Source organism: Setaria italica, chromosome VII (assembly GCF_000263155.2).
Source record: "Setaria italica strain Yugu1 chromosome VII, Setaria_italica_v2.0, whole genome shotgun sequence".
Taxonomy (NCBI): Eukaryota; Viridiplantae; Streptophyta; class Magnoliopsida; order Poales; family Poaceae; genus Setaria; species Setaria italica.
In genome coordinates, this window is record NC_028456.1 from 18,941,124 (window position 1) to 18,964,179 (window position 23,056).

The following is a 23,056-nucleotide window of genomic DNA, read 5'->3' on the forward strand; positions in this document are numbered from 1 at the left end:
TTAAAAAAATTGTATGTATGAGGCTCGAATCTGGATGGATAGATTTCACCACAAGTAACTTTAACACTGAGCGTAGCTGAGTTTGGGTATTTTGCACGAACCATGCATTCACAAAAAGAGGTGCTCTTTTAAATTTTAGACCTTCTCTAACACGGAAGTGAAGTCGATAGCTGACATCATGTTTTGATCGATGTGGAGTTGAGAGGAGAGCAAAAATTTCGACGCTAGCGTGAAGTGAAGCATCTGTCTCGAATGCATACCGATACAATTGCAGACCCCACCTTCTCACAGCAATACAGCATGCGGTTCAAAATACACTGACATGATCTCTTTCTTGCTTTTATTTACTCCACCTCCATGTCACACTGTCAACATTTTTATCTTATTTTAGTATGTTCCAATTCCCTAATGCGCTTTAGAGTGTTATTTGGTCTGCACGATAATAACTTTATAAGTGGAACAAAACTTTTGATGAGAGGGAAAAAGGTTTGGGCATTAGGGTCAAATCATTTAAAATCGTGAAAAGGTATGGGATCAAGTACAAAAATAGTTATTAAATTTAATTTTTCAATTATTTTTTCAGATCAGACAAAAAATCAAAACAAAAGTACCAACAAATACCGGTGGGATATAAGAAAGAACAATAATAAAAGGTATTGGAGATTAATCCAGACAGGAGCATTTCGGGACCATGCAAAGGCACTAAAGTATATTTGAGTGAGCCAAAATTGAGCAATTTATGCATAATGTTCACCCCAAATTCCCATTCAGTACTTGTTGGCACACATTTCCCTGTCACAATTGTAGCACCGGAAGATTCCAGCGACTAGAAAACCAAAACGAAGGACTCTTGATGGATCATGAACATTAATCACGCATGTCACGTTGAAGGGGACCTCTTACATACTGTTATCTGCAACTTAAATAAGCAACCTCGTGCTCGGGAGGATAGACATGCAGGAAATGGACAAGGAAAAACATGGAAAATACAACGACCGGCGGCGGCAGCAGCAGCAGCAGGTAGCGACGACCGACGGCGACACGATGCGTTTTCTCGGCCGTGTCCATCACCCATTGTTCGCCGATCCCTTTCCGCGCCAAAAGCCTCGACATCACCAATTATCGTGCCCATCCAGATACGTGCCCATCCGTCCAAGCATACTGCTACCGCAGGTCACCGCACGGCGTTGGCCGATGGGACGACGTAGCCACGCCGCGAACGTGCCGGATCCGTCGCCGCACATGCAATGGGGGCTGTGGGGCGTGCCACCGCTGCTAGCTGCTCCCGGTGTCGGTTGCGTTCGTTGCATCCCATATTCCCGTCTCGTCTCATCTCATCTCTTCCATCACGCAACTGTGGCAGCTCGATTAGCGTCAGCGAGTGCCGCCTCAAACTGACTGATGGCGCTGGCCTTTTGCGAATGACCATTGTTGCTCGTCCGACACTGCTTGTCCAAACTCTCCGTTCCTGCCGGTCCGGTGCCTCCGATCCATGTAACTGAGCACACATGATTGGTGCCGTGGCACTTTCGATCGCTTAACAATCTCCGATTCCAGCATGAACATTTGCAACCTTGCAAAGTCAAGGAAAGCAGACGGCGTGGCGTAGACGCTCAAGTGGCGGACGTACACGATGTACCAGTACGGCATGCAGTACCATGCTCTGGTAGACAAACACCTTCCTTGCCTCCTGGGTCTTGGGCTCTTGGCCGGCATGTGCACAGTGCACGGACGGACGGACGGACGCCGTAGGCTTCAAGAGACCAGGACAAGGAGCGAAGCGTTCTTGGCGGCCGCGCAGACGGGGCACGCGTCCACGCCGGCCTCGCAAGCGCGGCACAGGCACAGGTGCCGGCACGGCAGCAGGAGCACGCACGCCTCGCCGCCGCCGCACGACCTGCACGATCGCGCCGCCGCGGCCGGCGGCGGCGCCGCCTCGAAGCAGCACGACCGCGCGTCCTCGGCCTCGCCGACATCACCCACCAACGCGGCGGCACAGCTGGGCGACTGGAGGAGCTGGTCGAGGGTGGCGCGGAGGCCGGCGCCGACGGCCTCGTGGCTCCTGGCGACGCCCATCCACGCCTGGCACTCCGCGGCCATCTGCCGTGCCTTCTCCTCCAGCTCCGCGTTGCGCCGGAGTGCGTGCTCCACCTCGGCCTCCGCCGCGCGCAGCCACCCCGTCGCTGCCCGCGCCGCGGCGGCCAGCAGCGCCCGGGCGTGCCTCCGCCGGGCCTCCTCCAGCCCCGCGCGCATCCTCTCGCTCTGCACACAACCATAGCAAATCAGTCATCGTTCCACCACCGGATCAGCAATTCGATTCATATTATCCAATCAATCGCAAGAACGTACCTCGTGTCGTATGAGCGCGTCGATCTCCCCGCCCAGGTGGGAAAACGAGAGGGTTGCGCCATTGGCCGCCCTCCCGCTGGTGGACGCCGCGCCGGAGCCCATCGTCCTGCTCTGCGCGTCCCCGACCGCCACCGGCAGTGGTAGCAGCCCCTGCATCGCCGCGGGCGGGGACAGAGCCACGCGTTGATCCTCCAAGTCCGAGAAAGAGCCTCGCGAGTCTGCCACGCCCACGCGCGCCCTCTTCCTCGGCACAAAGCCATAGTTGCCGGTGAGCTCGCTGCCTGGGAGGTCGCTGAGCAGCGTCGTGTCCGTCACCATCCCCGCCGGCGCCGTTGGCACGCACCCGGCGTACTCGTCAAAGAACAGGGAGCCACCCACCGGCGGGAAGTCGTGGGGGAGGTGCCTCGCCTGCACGGCCATGGCAAACGCAACGACCGCACACGAGGAAGGCGAGGAAGGGGATTGAAGTGCAAGTGCGGGCGTGGACGCGTGGTGGTTATATACGGCTGCAGGGACAGGGTCAGGATGCAGGGAAGTCATGACCATGACTTGGGCGTGAGTGCTGGGGCCTGGGGATTCCGGATTCGCGAGGACACGGTGGAGGCGTTGGGAGCGCGGTGAAAGTGGCTCGTTTTCGTGTGGGAGAATCTGTGTATGAAATGACCTAGTATTTTATTCCTGTAACAATATCGTCGGTGATGGTTGGTACGTAATGTTCATCGCTGATATACTCCCTTCTCCCTCGCTTCCAAATTGTAAATGTCGTTTTAGCTTTTTAGTTTACAGATACAATGCATGTCTAGGTGCATAATAATATTTAAGAATCTAGAAAAATCAAAACGATCTACAATTTGGAACGGAGGGAGTAATATTTACTCTGGAAAATGTTCAATGATTAGTTAAAAAACAAAAAAACTGTGGTTCCATTTGTCCAATCTATTGTGCAATGTTAGTTTTTTTTCCTTCATGTATTCAAAAATTTTATAGTAACATAGGACATCATAACTCACGTTACAAAAATACAATATGAATTTTTCATGATTGTTTCTAGAGGATTTTTACAACGATTGCAAAAAATGAGAGACGTCCATCCAGAGAAAACTTACGGTGGAAAGATAGAAAGTAACTAGTGGTACCTAGAGAAAAGTACTAAATAAGAGCAACTCCAAGAGTTTCCCAAAAAATTCTTCCCCAAAATGATGTATTGGGGGCTATGCTAAAATTTTCGTTCCTAAAAAATATATGAACCCACAACAGAACGCCAATAACTGCCCCCAATATTTGCTAGGTCATCGTAATTGGACCTACCTCCAGAACAGAGCCCCCCTCTACCTCCAGAATAGAGCTCCATCGCTCCTTCGAGTAGAGCTCGCCGCCAGCCAAATCCGCCGTATCCCGACCGTCTCCGTTCGATTCCTCGCACCAGCAGCTTCCCCTCGCTGACCCGCATCCATTTCACCCATCATCCACTGTCCAGGGAGGCCAAGGTCCTGCGCTGGGAGGCTGAGCTCCTGTGCTGGAACGCCGCCCCGCCTCGCTCCTGTTCTTGCGACGAGGGCCGCGTGGTGACTGGAGCGGGGGCGAGCGGCGGTCGGCAGCCAGCTATATTGTTCCGCCGCTAGGGAAGGCTTGGCACCGCCGCCGCCACCGTTGCTCGGGGAAGGTCTGGCGCCGCCGCTGCACGGGCAAATGGCGCGTGCGGAAAAAAAAAAGGCGCGAGTAGCAATCGCGGGCGCGCGCGGGTGGATTGGGGAAGGAGGAGCGCCACGCAAATTTGCGGGAAAAATAGCTCCGGATGCGGGTGGACGCAAATTTGTGGGAGGTTTGGGGGACCTGTTGGAGCAACTTTTTTCCTATTTTCCCCTAATTAAGGTTTTATGGGTAATTTAAGGGAGCTCTTGGAGTTTCTCTAAGTGGGACCAAGTACCAAAAACGGTGGGATCAGTACTAATTTAATTTATTTTTTAATTACATTCATAAGATTAATGATCATAAAAAAATTAAAGAAAAAGGTACCTAGAGTACCCATCGGTACTTAACAATCAAGTCATAAAAAATTTAAAAAAGAAGTACCTAAAAATACCCATTAGTCCTTAACAATCATTGTAACATAGCTTTTTTAAAGTTAGAACATGTACTAAAAGATATACAAAAATTCATGAAATTCATGAAAATGAGCGCACGCGGAATCCGATCAAGCATTTTCCATGAAAATGCCGTCATCCTCCCACTGTAAACTTCACCCTCGGATGCCGAAGTATGATATGAGGTCATGAGGCAAAAAAAAAAAACCCTGGACGCCGTGCGGTTCAACAGTACAGAGATCCTACCATAGCCCGATCCGATGGGTTTCGTAACTCTGAATGGTATCACGCATTCACGCCTCCGGAAACGCCAAGCGAGGGTTCAAGGATTCGAGGTGCCCTGCGCAGTCGGATCTATCGTGCATGTTCAACGACCTGCATGCGTCTCGACGGATCAGGTTGATACAGCGGTGGTACAGCACTGTAGCCTCCTGTCTCCCACATGCAGCACCAGCATCTGAGTAAGGCATCTTTTGGATCATAGTGGTGATCAAATTCAGGGCCGAAATTATCATACGCGGCCAGAGGCCGTACGTGCGCGCGTTGATCAGCGCTGGGTCCGTGCATATGCCGGACTGCTAGGTGTGGCATGGCAAGGCCAGCGCGCACCCGTCTGCGCGAGCACGTCCACGGAGAAAACACCAACCGGACACAGAGGCCTTCCGCCGTGCTCAGTTGTCTTGTCCCGGCGCGCGCGCGCGTCAGCCTGGGCGCTGCACGGACTGCGCCCTGCGCTGCGCGCACGCAGTTTGTCCTCGCCAACTTGAAGCCGCGCACCAGCCGGTGGCCACCGCCGGTATGGGGCGGCCCGGCTGGAGAAGATGCGAAGAGCACGCCGGCCGCGCTGGCCTCGATCCGATCCGACGGTGGCCGGCGTCCCAGTGACCTGAACTGCCTCCTCTGCGCGCTTCTGCGTGCGGTGAGGTGAACAACGCGTTCGCGAACCGCGCCTGATCGAACGTACGTCCTACCTGTGTAGCGTGTCCGGTCGCCACCACTGCGATCACACGATTGATGAGCCGCGCGGTCCAACGGGCATGCATGGCACGACATGGTTGCGAACCGAATTGGTTGGAGGACTACGTCGTCTGTGGGCGGCCCCGCCACTGCCGGACCAATCGATCGATCGGTGCTAGCTAGCTGCATGCTCTAGCGCTCTGTCGACGATCCATACCTGGCAACGTGCTCGTACATTCGCAGGGCCCCGGTCCGAGCGATCCCGATCTGATCTCCACCATAATGGGGCTAGCACGATCCTTACACATCGGCCGTCGTAGTCTCGCTGTATGTAGGGGAGAGGCTAGCTCACACATTGGCGGCGAGCAATGCATGCTGGCCCGGCCGGCCTCGGAAAGCAGTACACAGTAGCCCGGCCGTCCTTATGTTACAGTACATCATCATACGTATGCAGTAGTACCCCCGGCCCCTAGCCCCCTACGACGGCGAAAACATATAGACTATTCGTCTGCTCTGAATATGGATCGCGTCCGTCCACAGCTAGCTGCCCGATCTACGGTGAGACGACGACTGGGGTGCCCATGGCGTGTCCCCCGCAGCGTGTGCTACAGTAGCAGTACTGATTACGTAACGATGCAGCGTCGTTTGCGCGGCGCATGCACAGCGCCCGGGTTGGCACGCCGCCGCAGGTCTCCAGTTCGCTCTACACAGACCAAGCAAGTACGTACGCGTCGAGGTGCGTGACGGACGCGAAGGGGGTGTTTGGAAAGGAGGTTAAGTGCTAAAAGTGTGCTAAAAGTGAGGTGCTAAAGTTTAGCAATCCTTATTTTCTTTAGCACACCCAAGTGCTAATGGGTGCTAAAAGTGGTCCCCAAGCTCACTTTTTCCCTAGTTGCCCCCTCTCTCTCCTCTCCACTTTTCCCCAAGCAGTCATAAATGAGGGCAATGTAGTCATTTCTCACCCAAGGTGCTAAACTTTAGCATTGTATCCAAACAACCACAAGTGTTAAACTTTAGCAGTCCATTTGAGGATGCTAAAGTTTAGCATTGTGCTAAAGTTTAGCATTGTGTATCGAAACAGGGTCTAAATGCACTGTGCCCCGGCGGTACGGCGGCGGCACTGGCGAGACGCGATTCGCGACACGGTGCGGCCGATGCACGTACAGTGTCGGCCCTCCTCGATGGGCGGCCCGCCGGCCGGGGACCAGGACGACGCGCCGCGCTGGATTGGCGTGATGATCCGCCAGCCTACGCAACCAGCTCGGGGGGTACTGGGTACATGAGTACATGACATTGGGCTCCTGCGCGCCACCGGCCCCTGAGCCCACGGCTGTCTACAGACTCCAGCCCCGGCTGTGGTCGCGCCGCGGCAAGTCTGAATCGGCCTCGGGTATCTGTAGACTGCCTCCATACGAGCACGTAGCCGCAGCACCTGCAAATCTCCTGCGGTAGCTTTTTTCACTACTGCAAACGATGACGCCAAAGCTGCCAGGACCATGCTTGAATGCGTCTGATCCGTTAGCCATCCTTGTTGGCTTCTGAAATGGCAGACGAGACGATCGATCAGACGATCACGCAGCACATATATCATATCCACCACGCGTGGTTCATGCATGCGCTTCTGTGGCACCTGTCGACTGTCGTTTGGTGGAGGCAGTAACGCTAACTACTATAGGCGTGGACGCCTTTCACTTTTCTGTGCAAAGAGCCGTGCAGCAAGGACGCTGCAGGACCAGGATTGTGGCCTGTGTAAGAGAGGGATAGTCCCGGTCAGATCGGCCATGCACCTCATGTACAGTAGCTAGCTGCCTAGCGGCTGCAGCATCACAGGTTTAATGACGCATGAATGGATCGGATCATGTCTGTCGTCTGTAGTCTGTGCAGAGGTGTATGGTTACACAGTCAATGGTGGCAGGAAGCAATGGCCATTTCTGAAGAAAGGGTAGGGAGCAGGGAAGAAAAGCCTGCGCTGGTACGGCTTGCTACAGAAGCGCAGCAGATTGTGCAGGACTGCGTCTGCGCGCATGGCTTCAGCCTCCATACAAGATGTGGCAAAGTGGCAGTACTTAGAGAAAAAAGCATTTCCTTTCGAAACCAAACAACAATCATGCTATTAGTAATTAGTTAAGTCACACATGACACCATACAAAAATTAAATCGTACAAATCCTCACAAAAATCTAACATTACAAAGATAGTCTAAGAGTAACTACTAAATCTTTTATTTAAATTACCTACAACTACAACTGTCATTATAAAAGAACTACCTAAAATAACCCCTGGATTCATATTTAAATTACCACCTAATTATTATTAAAATAAAGATTAAATTATATGGGCGGTCTATCGGTGTTTTATACTTGGCAACCTACCGAGAAGTATCCCGAGATAGTAGATTGGTCGGTAGGGATCGCCGAACCTAGAGCCTGATACTAAACGTGAGGACAAAAGACACAGATTTATACAAGTTTAGACCACCATATTAGCTTAATACCCTACGTTCTGTTTGGTGGAGTATATTACGCACTGCGCTTTGGTATTGTTTGGTAGATCCTGCCCTCCTTTACATATCCTAAAGGGCAGGATTACTAGTCAGTTATAATGTAGGAGTTCTAGTAGAATTACAATATATAAGTCCTAGTAGGAGTTCGCCTTCTTCCTTCCTTGCGGGGACCTGAGGATCTATTCCCGACACGGTCGCTAAAGTATCAGGTGAAATTGCATTTTGAGTTTCCTAAACTATTTAATTGTGCCAACTATGTCCAAATCAGCAACACAACATCCCAAAAACTAGCATGCATGCTGATGGAGCAGCGACATGGAAGCTATCATGTGGGATCCACATGCAAGTGCTATAAAAATCTAAAATCAGCTATAAAAATCTAAAGGCAGTTATATAGTCCGTAAAAGAAAAAGTTATATTGTGTACGGAGGAAGTATATGCGAAGAGAGAACGATGAATAAGCAGAGATAACGACACCAGCAACGGCAGAAATGCATGAAAGCAACCACAAAAGCAATGGGATATGAGGACTGGCATAAATCTCTCGCTATGGGCAGCCAGGGGTCAGAAAGAGAGGGCAAAACATGGTCATTGCACGCGATGAATTAAAGCCATAAAACCTGTGGTCCGCACGCACAGGCACTGCAGCTGTTTGTTGCTTGATGACCACCCGCAAGTTGGACGAAAACAGTGCGGCACCTCGCGATTCAACGACCACGACGTGAAGAAAAAGCCACACTGCCCTGACGGCAATAATCTCTGAGCCCTGTGCCGTGCGCCCGTGCCATGCGTGGTGGGGCGCCGAGGTGTGCGCGAGCGCGCGACGCCGCTTGGCGTTTGCTCCGTGTGACAGTGGCAGAGCCCGTACGTCTCAGCCGGGCCGGCAGGCAAATCTGCGCAGCTAGCCCCATCGCTTACACAGTAAGGTCATTACACATTATTACAGTAAGTGCGACAGTAATTTTCTACGGGCGACCTGTCAACCTATTCGATGCTGCGTCAAACCACATGATAATCGATGGCCATGAGTGTGACGCAGCTGTGAACCAGGTCCAAGTGAATAGTGGAGCAGCAATTAGTAGTGCGACCTGGCTGCTAACACGTCAGGACACAGTCGTCAACCTCCATCATCACCTCACTAAATAAGAGGATTTGTCACAGAAAATGACGACCATTAAATCCCTAGCTGGCTTGGTACACAGCTACAGAAGTCCCCTTCAGTACCGGTACTCAACCCCACCGGTTTCGCAACTGGTACTGCTAAGTCGGTACTAAAAAGTTGTACCGGGCCAAATAACCGAAGGATCCATATTAGAAAATTTTTGACGAACACCCGGGAGGTCCCCGCGCACACGCATCACAAGTCACTTGACTTTCACACATAATATGCCCGAGCGCGGCCCGTGAGATTCGAACCCACGACCTCTAGCCTCGCACGAGGCTTCTTTACCGTCTCACATACACAACACATGTGATGGAATTGGATATGCTTTCCTTTTGAAGTAACCCGTGGAGAGGCTTTTAGTACCGGGTCGTAATACCATCCGGTACTTAGTACCAGGTGGTATTGCGACCCGATACGAAACTTACAAGGACCTTTAGTACCTAAAGGTTCTTCAGGGACCTCAAATTTAAATCCGGTACAAATACTAGCATTAGTATCGGGTCAAAAAGTGACCAGTACAAAGGTATGGAACCAAAGGTCATTTCTCCAGTACTGGTAGCAGCATGGACTTACGCTAATCAGGATGGCAACATATAATGCCAGTGTAACGTCCTTGTCGCGACGAAAACAACATAACGGCTATCTTATTTTCTGGTGTGATGCTTTTGTATAGCTCATTCCCGGTCGGCGTCGTGTACTGGCCGATAGGGATGGGTGCTGCCGAGACGCCGTGCCTCCACTTGCAGAGCCAGCTTCTTTGGCGTCCTCTGGATCCATCCATCATCTTGACATGGTGATTGTGATGTGGCTCTCCCTATCCACACGAACGTACACGGCTTTACGTCCAGACACCAGACCTCGATGTGCATCCAATTTTACCACTGTTCAATTTTTCACGCGCGACATGAGGCGCCTTGGAGACAGAAAACATATTGTTCCTAGCGGCACGTCCATCTCTCACGATTCTATTCAAACTAGTGGGGTTGCTGTCCCTTGTTACAGAATTTGAAAATCAAAACGTTTTTCCTTATACGACTTCAATCGGATAGCTAAAATACAAACGTACTCATTGCGTACGCCACATGTTATAGTGCCCCATTTTTCTTTGGAGTAATAATAAGCGGCCCGCGCAAATATAGTGGGTAGCTAGTTTTCTTCTGCCAATTTGGGGATCTTAGAGCAACTCCAAGAGTATCCTAAAAAATTCTTCCCCAAAACTATGTATTGGGGGTTCTCCTAAAAAAAATTTCCCCCAAAAACATATTAGTCCACAGCAGATCGCTAATAAATAGCCCCCAATATTTCAAACACAGGCCACGTCATCGTATTGGGCCCATCGGAAGGGACGCGCGGGCGTGCGGGAATCAGGATTGGGGGAGGAACGCCAACGCTAAAATATACGTGGTGGCAGGCTGTTTTTTAGCGTCGCTAAAAAATTGGGGAAGGTTTAGGTGGATTGTTGGAGTTCATTTTTTCTCTCTTTTTTCCTAAAAAAGGTATTGGGGTAAAATTAGCAGCCTCTTGGAGTTGCTCTTATTTCAAAATAAATGAATGCAAATAGTTGCGTCTAGTCGTGGCATTGTAACAAAATCAAGGTATCATCTGTTTTTTTCGTATGGCTCAGAAGAAAAGAGAATACCTTATATAGAAGCATATTTTTTTAATATTTACTGAAGTAATATAAATATTTATACATTTTCGTAGGTATATTTTTTCAATTTTTAATGAACAATGTACATTTTTTGAATTTTAATTATGATGATAAGTTATCCTTAGATTTTAAGTTGAATATCTAGAGGCGAGTTGTTCAATGTATACCACCAGAATTTATAGTTTTAATCGAACAACTAATGAGCAATGGATGTATCTTCATTATTTCTTATCATATCCAAATCCCCGTTTTTTTCTCTTTGTTCACCAAACTCTGGTTGCTACAGCCCCATACATGCACGATCCTACATTGCCAAACACCAACTGCACCTTTTCCCCAGCTTGAACCCTACGTCCGTGTCAACAAATTCGCTATTTTGGCTAGCAAGGTAAAGTCTTCTCCTTTGTGTCCATCCCCTCTCTTCTCTTGCTTCTGCTCCTAAGGATCTTTGCCTATCATGTTATGGTCATCAAAAACACATTTTTGATTGTGCTCGCCGTTCCCTCTCATCCAACACCACATATAGCCAGCTATGGCGTGCATGGCAAACATTGATTTTTGAGTTGATTTATTCTAGATCACATCACCACTCTACCATGACTACAATGAAATTCTTCTTTTCTGAATTTCTCGGCTCTCAATCATCCACTAGACACAATGCTACGTAGCAAGCCATCACCCTCTTACTGTTTATCATCATCATTAGTGGTGATTGACATGCCTCGATGGCAGGGACATTATTGTAGGATGCGTATGGTGATGCTTGATTTGGTGCTTGATTTGGTGACTGGGCTGGGATCGTGTCGTGGCTATGACATGGATGCATCACAAAGCTGTCATTGTCGTGCCCCTAATCATCATTTGTTGGTTTTGTTGCCATTTCTAAGTGGAGCGACTCTTATAACTTTCTAGTTTGAAATCGCTTCTAAGGTCCTATTTGAGAGTATTAATTCTAGCTCCTCCATTTTAGAAACGTATCTTGAGAGCCAATAAAGCTAGTTTTTCTAGCTTCGCCACCTTCATGTTCATTATGGAAACAGCTCGTGAGAGACGTTTTACTATAGTACACGAAGAAGCTAGAGCCAGAGGTGGGAGAAAACACTCTCAAATGGTCCCATAGTCCTACCTCTCTTCTATTGTATCCGTTGGTTGTGCACTTGTTCTTCATGGACAACCCATTGCTTTCTCCACGGTCGTCATCATGACGCTCTCGGAATCTGCCCCATCCTAATGTTTTATTCTCTTTTCCTTTGATCATAGTTATTTTTGTACGTGTTAAGTCATGCTTTTCCATGGACGCCCCGACACTTTTATTCATGGTCGTCGTTGTGCTCTCTAAATTGTGCACTGTCTCACCGTCTTTTAGTTTGGAATTGCATCTCAGCACCATGATGGCCGCGCCATGCTATTATTGTTCTCTTCTTCATCATCATCATAAGAGCTCTATATATTGTTCTTAAATAAGGATTATTATTAGAACCGTTCATATCTCTAGATCTCATCGCTATTGGTACCTCAAATCTCAAAAACTCATATGGCCATCACACAACCATTGCTCCACGCCTTCGCCTCTACTGCATTTGTTAATGCATGCGGGAACGCTTCATTTTGCGTCACCGTACCATGGCCAATGGTGACCATATAGTCTTCTAGGTTTTGTGCATAAAACTTAGGTGCTACTTCATCCGTTCGATGCCTGATAACATGTTTTTCGGTCCAATCCAAACGAACGCCCTAGAATTTCCACAGTTCCATGTTTGTGATCATCCCTTGACGTACATGAATTTCTATTTGCTTGTTTCTCCTTATACATGTTGAGGCTCCATGTCGTTTTTATTGTTTTCAATGAGGGAGGACTAGAGGGGGCAACCAAAGAAATGCCAACTCGACCAATTTCTTCTTGTGTGCATGTAGGATGAGGGTGTCTAAATTTATTTATTCAAAATGTCCTTTCTTTTTAAGGAAATATCATATTAATATGGATTCTAAATAAGGGAGCAGATTGTACGCATTTTTATTAGTAGTTGTATTAGAATAGACGGAACTCCGACTATGCGTGACTCTTGTTGTACGTGAAGACAGAGGCTTCTAGGAAAGAGTTGACTCTTGTCTACTTGATTGGTCTAAATCATTATATATTTATTAATCATAATCGACGTTGACTCTTAGCTAGGTTAATCTAGGCCGTTAGATCATCATAAATCCAACGATGTACATTTATTTTCTTTTTTTCCAATTAACATGGTAATTTATAGTTTGGCGTCAACAACATTGTCGCTTAGATTTGATGACCATCAATACTTATGGACGGCATTGACGTTGGTACATACTCACCATAGCGGTCCATGCGAGGTGAGAGATGGCACGAAAAGGAATATATAAGGTAAGAATATGCATGGCAGCGAGAGGATATGCCACACTCGTTTTGTTTCAGATAGATCACTTATTTTTTCGCTACCATAATTCCAAATAGATAAAAAAAAATGCTATATTTTTATGTAGTTAAATTCTTATTGCAGTGTTTGTACCGATTAGTTCAAATAGATTTTACTATTTATGTTTTTCTATCAAAATATGTTATATTATTTTTATTCAAATGTAGACATTAACCAATTATATTCTAAATGAGATGTTTATTTAAGGAACGTTCCAATATCAACGGAAATCGAAAAGCATAACATACCACCACATGCATGACGCATGCACACACTCTTCACTTCTACTTATAATGTCCGATCCTAGTTTTCTTGTCTCAACTCATTTTTAACAATAACCACAATTAGCAATTGGCTATAGGATCAATATGCACGATCGTTCAGATTATGGGGTCTATAAATTTTTGGGGCCCTGTTCGGTCACTCCAATTGCACATTTGGATGGACGACCTTGACATTATTCTCGCATTTGTTAGCATGTTTCCAAAGCTAGAGAAGGAATTAAGGACATGCCAAATACTTGCAGTTGCCTTGTGGTGGTCAAGCAGATTATTCCTAAGCACGGTATTAATTTTCCTGATTTTTACTACAAATTTAGTTATTTATTAATTGTATTTGGTAGAGACTCTTTGTTTAGCTATTTCCCTTCCCAATCCGTATAGAAATCAGCTTCTAATTTTCTTGTTTTTTAAAATTCCGAATTTATATATATATTTATTAGTTTTATTAGATAGGGATTCTTTGGATTAGTCTAGACGTTAGATCACCATAAAATCTAAGGGTGCATTAATGTGGAAATTTCTAGATCCTCTCGGCGAACGTGGTGTCTTCTTTAACACTGTAGTATTAAGATAATAGATCTAAGCAAGTCCAAGGCAATGTGGATTAGCTTTGAGCCTGACATGTCCAAACAATGAACCCTAATAACGACAGATAACTACTTCAAAACCAATGCGCTGTTCATCTTTACCTCTATCTGGCTTTATTTTCCATGTGCATGCCTTCACATATCGTTAATGTCATAACCATTGGGTCATAACTACTGGGTGTAGAACATTTTTAGTGGATAGAACATCATCACTACCATGTGGACCTAGCCATTTTCCCTGAAAACCATCGCCCCAGCCCGCTACCGATTCTCCAACCGGACAAAGCGACCGGTCCTCCCCCACCTGCACTGCACACATATCACCATCGCCATCACGTTAGGGTCACCGCCTCATGGGACTGACCTGACAGGAGTGGAGAGGACCAGAGTGATAATCCGCGGGGCCTGCTCGGAAAAAGGCCAAACGAGAAGACGGAAGGTACCCGAGATTCATCTGTCCGTGCTTATGTAGCCTTCATGGCCCTCAATTATCCCCATGAATTGCTGGTTCACGCGAATCTAGTGAGAGCGTCGCATGAAGCACAGAATCGGACCCAGGGCCGTCTCCAGGAATTGGAGGCCCGTGTGCTGAATGAAAAATGTGGCCCTTAAATATTAAAAAATATATTCAATATAACTAAGGAACATTTTCAGCCTATGTCATTTCACAAAATATTTAGAAATACTTCAAATATTAATGCTAAAAAATAAATACAGTACTAATCCCATGTTCAACTAAAAAGCATCATCCGTCTAGTATTTCTTGAAATAAAATCTTCAATTATATCTTCGTAATTAATCTTCTCCAAGACATCATTTTCAAGTGCTATTGTCACCAATCCATTGAGTCTTTCTTGTGTCATAGTAGAACGCAAAGATTTCAACAACTTGAGTTTAGAAAAGCTTCTTTCTGCAGATGCGACGGTCACAGGAATGGTTAACAAAATTATATATGTGATAAGGGCATTGGGATAAAAGGGGCGCTTCTTCAAAAACTTCAGAATATCAAGAGAACCCATAGATTCATTAAAATCTTGGATGACAATTAATTCTAGAAAAAAATTCTTGACCATCAATGTCTTTATGTTCTCCACTCTTAAGTGCGTTCTCAAGATTGACACAAGGAGCCATCAAATTATTATCATCCAAGGATCGTAGCCTATCTGAAATAAACAAGAAACCAAAAGTCTTTTCATTCCCTTGATATTGTTCAAATCTCTTGGTGAGTGAAACTATAGTTTAATCAATAACATATATAAAATAATTGACCCGAAATGACTCCTCTTCAGATTGTGAAACATTTGATGCATCATCTGCAGCCTCATCAAAATATATTTTTCTTTTGATTTTGCGCTTGGGAGTTAACTCTGGGTGAATATTCATCTCCATTGCAATTTTTTTCGGCTTCCAATGCTTTCGAAAAACCAGTTTCTCTATGCTTCTTAAAAAAGCTAATTAGTTCCTGTACAGACTCAATTGCAATATCAATAAGCAATCTTTTGATAGTAGCTGCTTGCTGATCAAATTAACAGCAGCTAATATTTCATACCATATGATTATTGCCACTAAAAACTCAAAGCTACCAACTTCATTTTCCGCTAGCGATTTAGCTTCACTACTTTTCAGTGGGTCATCATCAGTTTCAGCCACCTGTAGTAAAGCCTCTTTTACTTCTGGGATCTGAAACCTTATAGCCTTAACACTTTCAAGGCGACTCTCCCAACAAGTAGCTGACAATGACTTAAGAATCAATCCTGATATGTTATCTTTTAGAATTTTCCACCTTTTTGTAGAATTAGCAAATGTGGTATAGATGCGTTGGATAACTCCAAAAAATTCTATTCCTTTCCGACAAGACTTTGCCATATCACAAGGTGTCAAATTCAGACTATGACAACCACAAGCTGAATACAAAGCTCTTGGATTTATATCCAATACTTTCTTCTGTACCCCTATATTTTTCCCTTTCATATTTGACCCATATATTTTTCCCTTTCATATTTGATCCATTATCATATCCTTATCCTCTCAAATTGTCTACATCAAGATCAAGACTTTTCAATTCCTCTAATAGCACATCAAATAATCCTTGACCAGGCGTGTCATTCACATCCAAAAAATTTAAGAAGGATTTTTCGATGCAAACAGAACCTGAAGATGTATCAACATACCTTATTATCAATGACATCTGCTCTTGGTGGCTTGCATCAGAAGTACAGTCAAGTATAATTGAGAAGTACTTTGCTTCTTTTACCTTTGCTACAATTGCAGACCTAATTGCAGAAGCTAACAAATTTATTAACTCATTGTGGATGGAAGGACCAAGATAGTGATCACGAATTTTTTTCATTGGTGATGCGGTCAATGTGCTTTTTTATAACAGGGTCAAAGTCAGCCAACATCTAAACCAATCCTAAGAAATTGCCATTATTGTCTTGATACAACTTGCTATTACTGCCATGAAATGCTATATTATGTTCTGCGAGAAATTTTACAATCAAAAGAATCTTGAGCAAAACTTTTCTCCAATGCTCCCTTTCCTTTTCAAGTTCTCGCTGGGCAACATTATCAATTGTTGGATTCTTCTCCAACCTGAGACAAAAGTCATACCATGAGGCCATATTTGTGACATGTTCTCTACTAATTACATGCTCTTTAAGCCTATGGCTAAGATGAGACTAGTCATTGAACCCCTCATTTGCTAACTGACCTCTCACAAGGCCCTTCCTCAATAATTTGCAGCAAAAACAAAATACCTTGTCAAGTTGTTTGCTGTACACAAGCCATTCTCTCTCACACTTTTCTCCATTTGAGAGAACTCTACTGTATGATAGTGCTGAAAATCTTCTGGAGAATTTGTCTCTAGGACCATGCTCAATGGACAAGTCTCTTTTAGGACCCTTTTCCAGCAAAATATCGATCATTTTATGATCGAGTGCATCCCAAATTTTTGAATCAAAGATATCAGGCTGGAAAGAATTATCGATGCCATCTCCAATATTAGCATCATTACCTCCATCGCTATCAGCAATATTAGCCTCATTACCCCCATCGCCATCGCCATCGCATTCTTCTTCGCATGTATTACCGTGGCCTTCATCAACATTAGCTTTTGGACTTTCAGCAGATGGAGTCTCAACATCTATTGCATCATCCCCATGACCATGATCGTCACCAACATTAGCTTCTGGAGTTTCGCTGACAACAAATCTATCAAGTGCCCTTTTGTGATTGAGCAAAAACTTCTAGTTTTTGTTTCTTCTTATGCTTTTCAGCACCAGATTCAAACTTTCTAATTCTTGTAGTAGACATAGGACACCAACGTATGTTCCATAAACCAAACAAAAGTATTTGAATTAAATCAAATAGCACATGTACATGTACAAGAAATAGCAGTTTTGTTTAGATTCAATTCAGGAAGACAGTGTAACACCCTAGGTGTTTAAAATGTAATTAGATTTAATCATTTGCATAAACCTGAGCATCATGTCATTGCATTAGTTTAAACTCCTGAAATTATCATTTATTGATCAAATGGAACTTTGTGAAGCAGCTCAAACTTTTGCTATGTAATTATACCTCCTTTTATTTTATTTAAATACTTGATGAAAAATGATGAATTTACAAAAAATTCCTAATTTTTGGGTGATGTGTACTAGTGATAAAAATTCAGTGAAGTTTCAATTTTAACTGTTTTACTTCTCAAATTCTGGGCAATCCTTTTTAGCTTTGTAGTTGGTTCATGTTCCTTTATGTTTTTTGTGATTCTATCTTTCCAATGGGTATTTTTGGGGGATTTGTGACCAGCTGCACCTTGCACTTTCGAAGGGGGAAAGTTATTTTAAGAAAAATACGCGGGCCCACTCGTCACCTTCATCTTCTCCCTCCTCCCATGCCTCTGCTCTGCCACAGATGGCAGGGGCGAGCTCCAGTGGCTGCCATGCCACGCCTGCGTCCAACTGCCTAGCCTGTGCCGTCAACCGCACGTGGTCAAAACCCATGCGCACGGCCATATGCTGTCATCCTGTCACCACCGGCCCCTCCACACCATGCTGCTCACGCCATCCCCGCCACTGTCGCACCTGCGCTCACCATTGTTGTGCCTACGCCTGCACTGCTTGCCAGGGCGACCAACAACCGCGCCCTCGACTTCATCTTTCCCACCGGTCGACCTCACTTTCCCTCTCCCTCCCATTCTCCTTTCTTCTTCCTCCTCCTCCGCCCAGACCAAAGACCGAACAGAGCCGAGCGGAGCAGGGCGCCTTCGCCGGCCAAATTCCCCGCCCCTGCCTTACCATTCTCAAATCACCACCGCCCACAGCTGCATCGCCTCCCCAGCTCCATCCCCCCTCCCCCCCACCTCTTGACCGCCGCCATGGCTCAAATCGCCGGGAAATAAAACTCCAGTGGCCGCCCATGCCGTCGGCGACCCATTTCCACCCCACCATCGAACCCCACCCTCCCAGCTTTCTCTTACCCCACCAACCTCAAAAATGAAACCTAGGTGAAGCATCCCCACATCAGCGGAGACTAAATGTGAAACAAATATCAGTCCCAGGAGGTTGATAACACATTTATCCAACAAATAGTTCAAAAACCGTACAACTCCCGAAGGAGTGGGCGGGCAAGCCACACCCAAAGGAGAAATAAACCAACAACAATACAGATCCAAGTTGCAGTCCAGTCGGACTCTGGGCTGCAATCGGAACTAAGTGACAACGGAAGCATTCTGCAAAGGCCAACACCACAGGCAGCGTTAGGTGCGGAAGCGACCTTCTACTCAAAATCCTCGACAACGAAGTCCTTCTACTCAACACCACAGGCAGCGTTAGGTGCGGAAGCAACAAAACAAGGGTGAGTACAAAAGTACTCAACAAGTCCAACCCCATCCACGGAGGGGGATACAATCAAGAATATGCACATGACATATCAAGGATAAGGCTAAGGTTTATTTGCCATAAAGCTAGGTTTTTCAACACACGCAGGGGTTCATTTTCAAAAGGGTTTTCCAAAATATTTTCTTCAGTAACCGAATCAATAAGAGGGGTTGATCCAACACGAAGGATCCGAATTTTAACGCTACTGGACTCCCCATCCATGGTAGCTCACGGCACAACTGCCGAACACCTTCCGAAATTCAACTTACACCATGGAAACCATCCATCACCCAAACACTAGTTATGTGTCTAAGCCGTAACTCGTCCAATGCTGTGGACATGGCTATCCGGATAGGTTCTAACTCTGCAGAGGTTGTAGACTTTACCCACAAGTAGGTACCGTAGCACGATCACCTTAGTGTCGGTGCAGATCCTATCAAAGCCATTACCCACCTTAGCTAAGACTGACTAGCCAACACGGAAGCAACTAAGGGGTTAACGACCTTCCAATGAGGTCTTAACCGGGATCTAAGTTCACAAAGTTTTTATTCCTTCTCCATGGTCTCCCGTTGCTCACCTGCTCTCCTGATGGCTAACAGACCAGCTAGTGGGATTTATGCTAAGCCGCCGCCCACACAATGGTCAAGTGGTTGCACGATAGTGGGTTAGGCAAGATGGCACATCCACTCAGTCCTTAATTGTGACAAGATGGATATCTCCCAACCTTGCTCAACCACAAAGGTACGAGCACAACTTATTGGCATTTCACACAAGAAACACCATCCATCTCATCTAAGCATATCCTTCCTTTATTTTTGAAAACCCATTTTCTCATTTGAAAGCACTCACACATTTATCCTTTAAATAAACCATTGTAGTCATGATTGAATTGAGTAACAAGGTCCTAAGCATTCTAGCAGTAATTATCATCCAAACAGAGCAAATCATATTTAGAGATAATTATAGGACAATCAAGGAATGTTCATAACAATCAAGGGGTGTCTATCCAACTGTGTTTCAGCAGTAGAACAATATGCAATTTTATAAAACAGGTCAATATGTTGTGTTTTAAAAACTAGGAATAAATATGCATCAAAGGGTGAGATTGGACTTGCCGTCCTCGTAGTTGGCCAGGAGTTCTTGCTCGCGGTGTTGGTCCCCGGGCTCAGGCTCATGGTCAAACTCCTCCTCGGGCTCCTCCTTAGGTACTCCGCGATCTACAGCACACACAATCGGGCACACAATAAATAAAAGAAAATAAGATTTTACCCATTGAGCTTCGAACAGAGAACGCGAAAGGAAAATAGAAGGAATGAGTATTTTCATGAGATTTGGATATGACTCGATGAAAGTATATTGAAGGATGACGTGGTCAAATTTGGGATTAATTGGAGGAAGTTTGGCACATGAAATGACGAGATAACCGTGTATTTAGGGGTTAAAACAAAGCTTTAGGACTAAACTGCGGGAATCACGGGACTTGATTTGCAAAGATTCTCGCGGACGTCGTACGGCATATCTGTGAGACAATTTTTGAGAGAGGTGGGAGGGTTATTTCGTGAATAGAGGGAAGTAGGAGGTTAGATCAAAATTGGGAGGGTTTCTTCTTCCTCCTTTGAACTCTGACTTGGAGAGTAGAGAGGAGGGGAATCCGGTGGCGGGCGGCCAGCAATGGCTCGCCGGCGGCGAGATTGGGCGGCGGGGGAAAGTGGAGGAGGCCGTGGGGACTCCGTTTTGCCCCTTACCTTGGGGATTTGGTGATGGGAAGGGGACGGCCGGCGATGGGTAGGGAGGCGGCGGCGCACGGGAGAGGGGGCAGCGTACCTCGCGGCGGGACGACGGTGCCTTGGCACGGGAGGGAGCAAGGAGAGGGGCGGTGAGCTGGTGGGATGTAGAGGCTGGGTGTTGAGGCCTTTTATAACTAGTGCACGGAGTGGCGACGGGCGGCGCACAGGGCGGCGGTAGGGGCCGGCGAGCGTCGACGTGCGGCGCGACCGGGGCCGGCGACGGGGAGGGGGGCGAGCGGCAAGGGGGACCAGGCGCGGCGGGCAGCGCTGGCGCCGGCGCTAGGCGCATTGCGCGGATGATGAGGTAGGGAGAGGCCGGGCGCAGGGGGTCGGTTGCGCCGCGGGGGGAGCGGCCGTGGGCCCTACGCATGCGCGAGGGAAGGAGGGGGAGCCAGCCATTGGGGGCTGGCACCAGGGGGAAGGGGGGCTTGGCGTGCGGCCAACCAAGAAGGAGGAGGAGGAAGAAAGAAGAAGGAGGAGGAAGGAAGAAGAAGGAAGAAGAAGAAGAAAGAAACAAAGAGAAGGAAGGAAAAGAAAAAAAGAAAAGAAAATAGGAGAAAGAGAGAAAAAGAAAGGGAGAGTCGGCGGTGATTGCGGAATGCGGTCGAAGCACGCGCGGCGGTTTGTCGATCGGCACGCGACGAAATTTGCGGAGGGGATAAAAAGGATGGTTGTCAGCTTTGGGTGTCGGGACGGCAAAATCGCCGGGAAGAGTAGATTTTCGGGAGCTCAACGGTAAAAAGATTTTGAAAACAAATTTTTAGTGGGTGATTTAAGTTGGTTATTTTTACAGATGTTACACTAGGTGAGCTCCTAGACCTCAGGCTCTCGCCAACCCGCTGTCTGAACCATGTTTCCACGCGCGTTCCTGAGCTCGCCATCATGTGTGGCGTCGTCGTTGTCACGGGCGTGGTTGGAGTTAGAGCTTCGGGGTGAAAGGAGGGAGGGAGGGGTGCCAGGCCATGGGGATGGAAAAGGAGTAGTCGTCGGGGTGGGAGGCGCCGCCCTTGCGTCGGTGTGGCCGCGCCGCTGCAGTGCATGTGTGCAGGCGAGCCCAAGGTAGAAGATGGGCAGGGGTTGAGTTGCGAAGGAATACAAAGTTCAGGGGGGTTATGTAGAAAAGTTCAGGTTTAAGTGTGAGGTGGGATTTTATCAAGGGGCTCAAGAGTAAGAGTTAAGGGCTGGTTCATAAAAGGAAGGGCGGGGAAAAAGTTGTTTCGGAGGACCTTCTCGCAAGAGCATTTTTCTTCTTTCAGGTTTAATTTTGTTTAAAAGGGCTGAAGCTTGTCAAATCCATATAAAATTTTAGGAAAATGATAAAGTGTGAAATAAATTTTGTTAGGTTTCTTATGAACTGTTTACCTAGGAAAAATTACTTGTTGAGGTGCACCATATGTTTCCATTACTGAATAAAATGCATGTTGCTTAATCTTCTTTTATTTCGAAGGCATAGCTATGTTGTTCATAAAATCTTGTTAAATTCTTAGTAGTATAGATTACTGATGAAAACTATTCTGAGAGGTTTTTAGCACCAAATCACTGACATAACTCCAGTTATAATGATTCTTTATAATCTGCCATGTCACCATGTTTGATTTTTAGTAATTTCTGTGTTAATCCAATTATGCTCAATTTTTTACATCAAACTTTGGGTGTGGTGAGAAAGCTCCTGTGAATGTTTTATGTTCATATACCAACAGATGCTTCCTGAACATTTATTCATGTCAAAAGCTAGTTTATGTATTAAAAATACTTGCTACTAGGATTTGTTGGCCCACAAATTATTCTTTATGCTCTTTATCAGTAGCTTGTTCATCCCTGAAAAGTTTGCTAGCAGAATCTCTATGGTTGCTTGTATATGTCATTTATTTGGGCTCTAGTATGTTATTGCTATAGTTCACTCATAAGCATATTTTACCTAGATCTTGTTGCCATCATGACATACTAAATCACTTATTTAGGCCCTGGTATTCATGCCATGTTGCAACCAAAGTTACTAAAATATTATTGGCTTAGTTTGATAATATTATGGGCACATAAAAACTCTAGTGTTTCCTTGTGTAGATAATGATATACTTGTATGCTCTTCTTTGATCTTAAAATGTTGTACGATTGAGTTGCTGCAAAGTTACCTTGGTGTATGATTGAGTTGCTGCACTCTCTAAACTTGACTTCATGCATGTGTCATCACCTTTCAATCAACTCATACATATGCATTTCCATATAGATAACCCGCTAGTCGGTGGTCTTTATGAATTGATCGCCGTCTCTCAAGTTGAAGTATCTCAAGACCTGAACCCAAGTTCAGAAGAGCCTAAGGTTAGTCTCGAAGGGAAGCCCCGGAGCATAACCCCTAATTTCAAAACTATGCAATTATCTTA

At 46.2% G+C, this 23,056-nt stretch overlaps 1 protein-coding gene across 1 annotated transcript; it reads right to left on the reverse strand.

The window, feature by feature from the left end:
* Positions 1-736: 736 nt before the first annotated feature.
* Positions 737-2,971, reverse strand: LOC101771952 (probable BOI-related E3 ubiquitin-protein ligase 2). The gene is made up of 2 exons (XM_004975441.2): positions 2,350-2,971; positions 737-2,262 (listed from the first exon to the last, which is right to left on the reverse strand). Exons 1-2 carry the CDS (start codon positions 2,893-2,895, stop codon positions 1,756-1,758), a joined length of 1,053 nt encoding a protein of 350 aa, XP_004975498.1. The 5' UTR covers positions 2,896-2,971; the 3' UTR covers positions 737-1,755.
* Between the last annotated feature and the right edge of the window lie 20,085 nt (positions 2,972-23,056).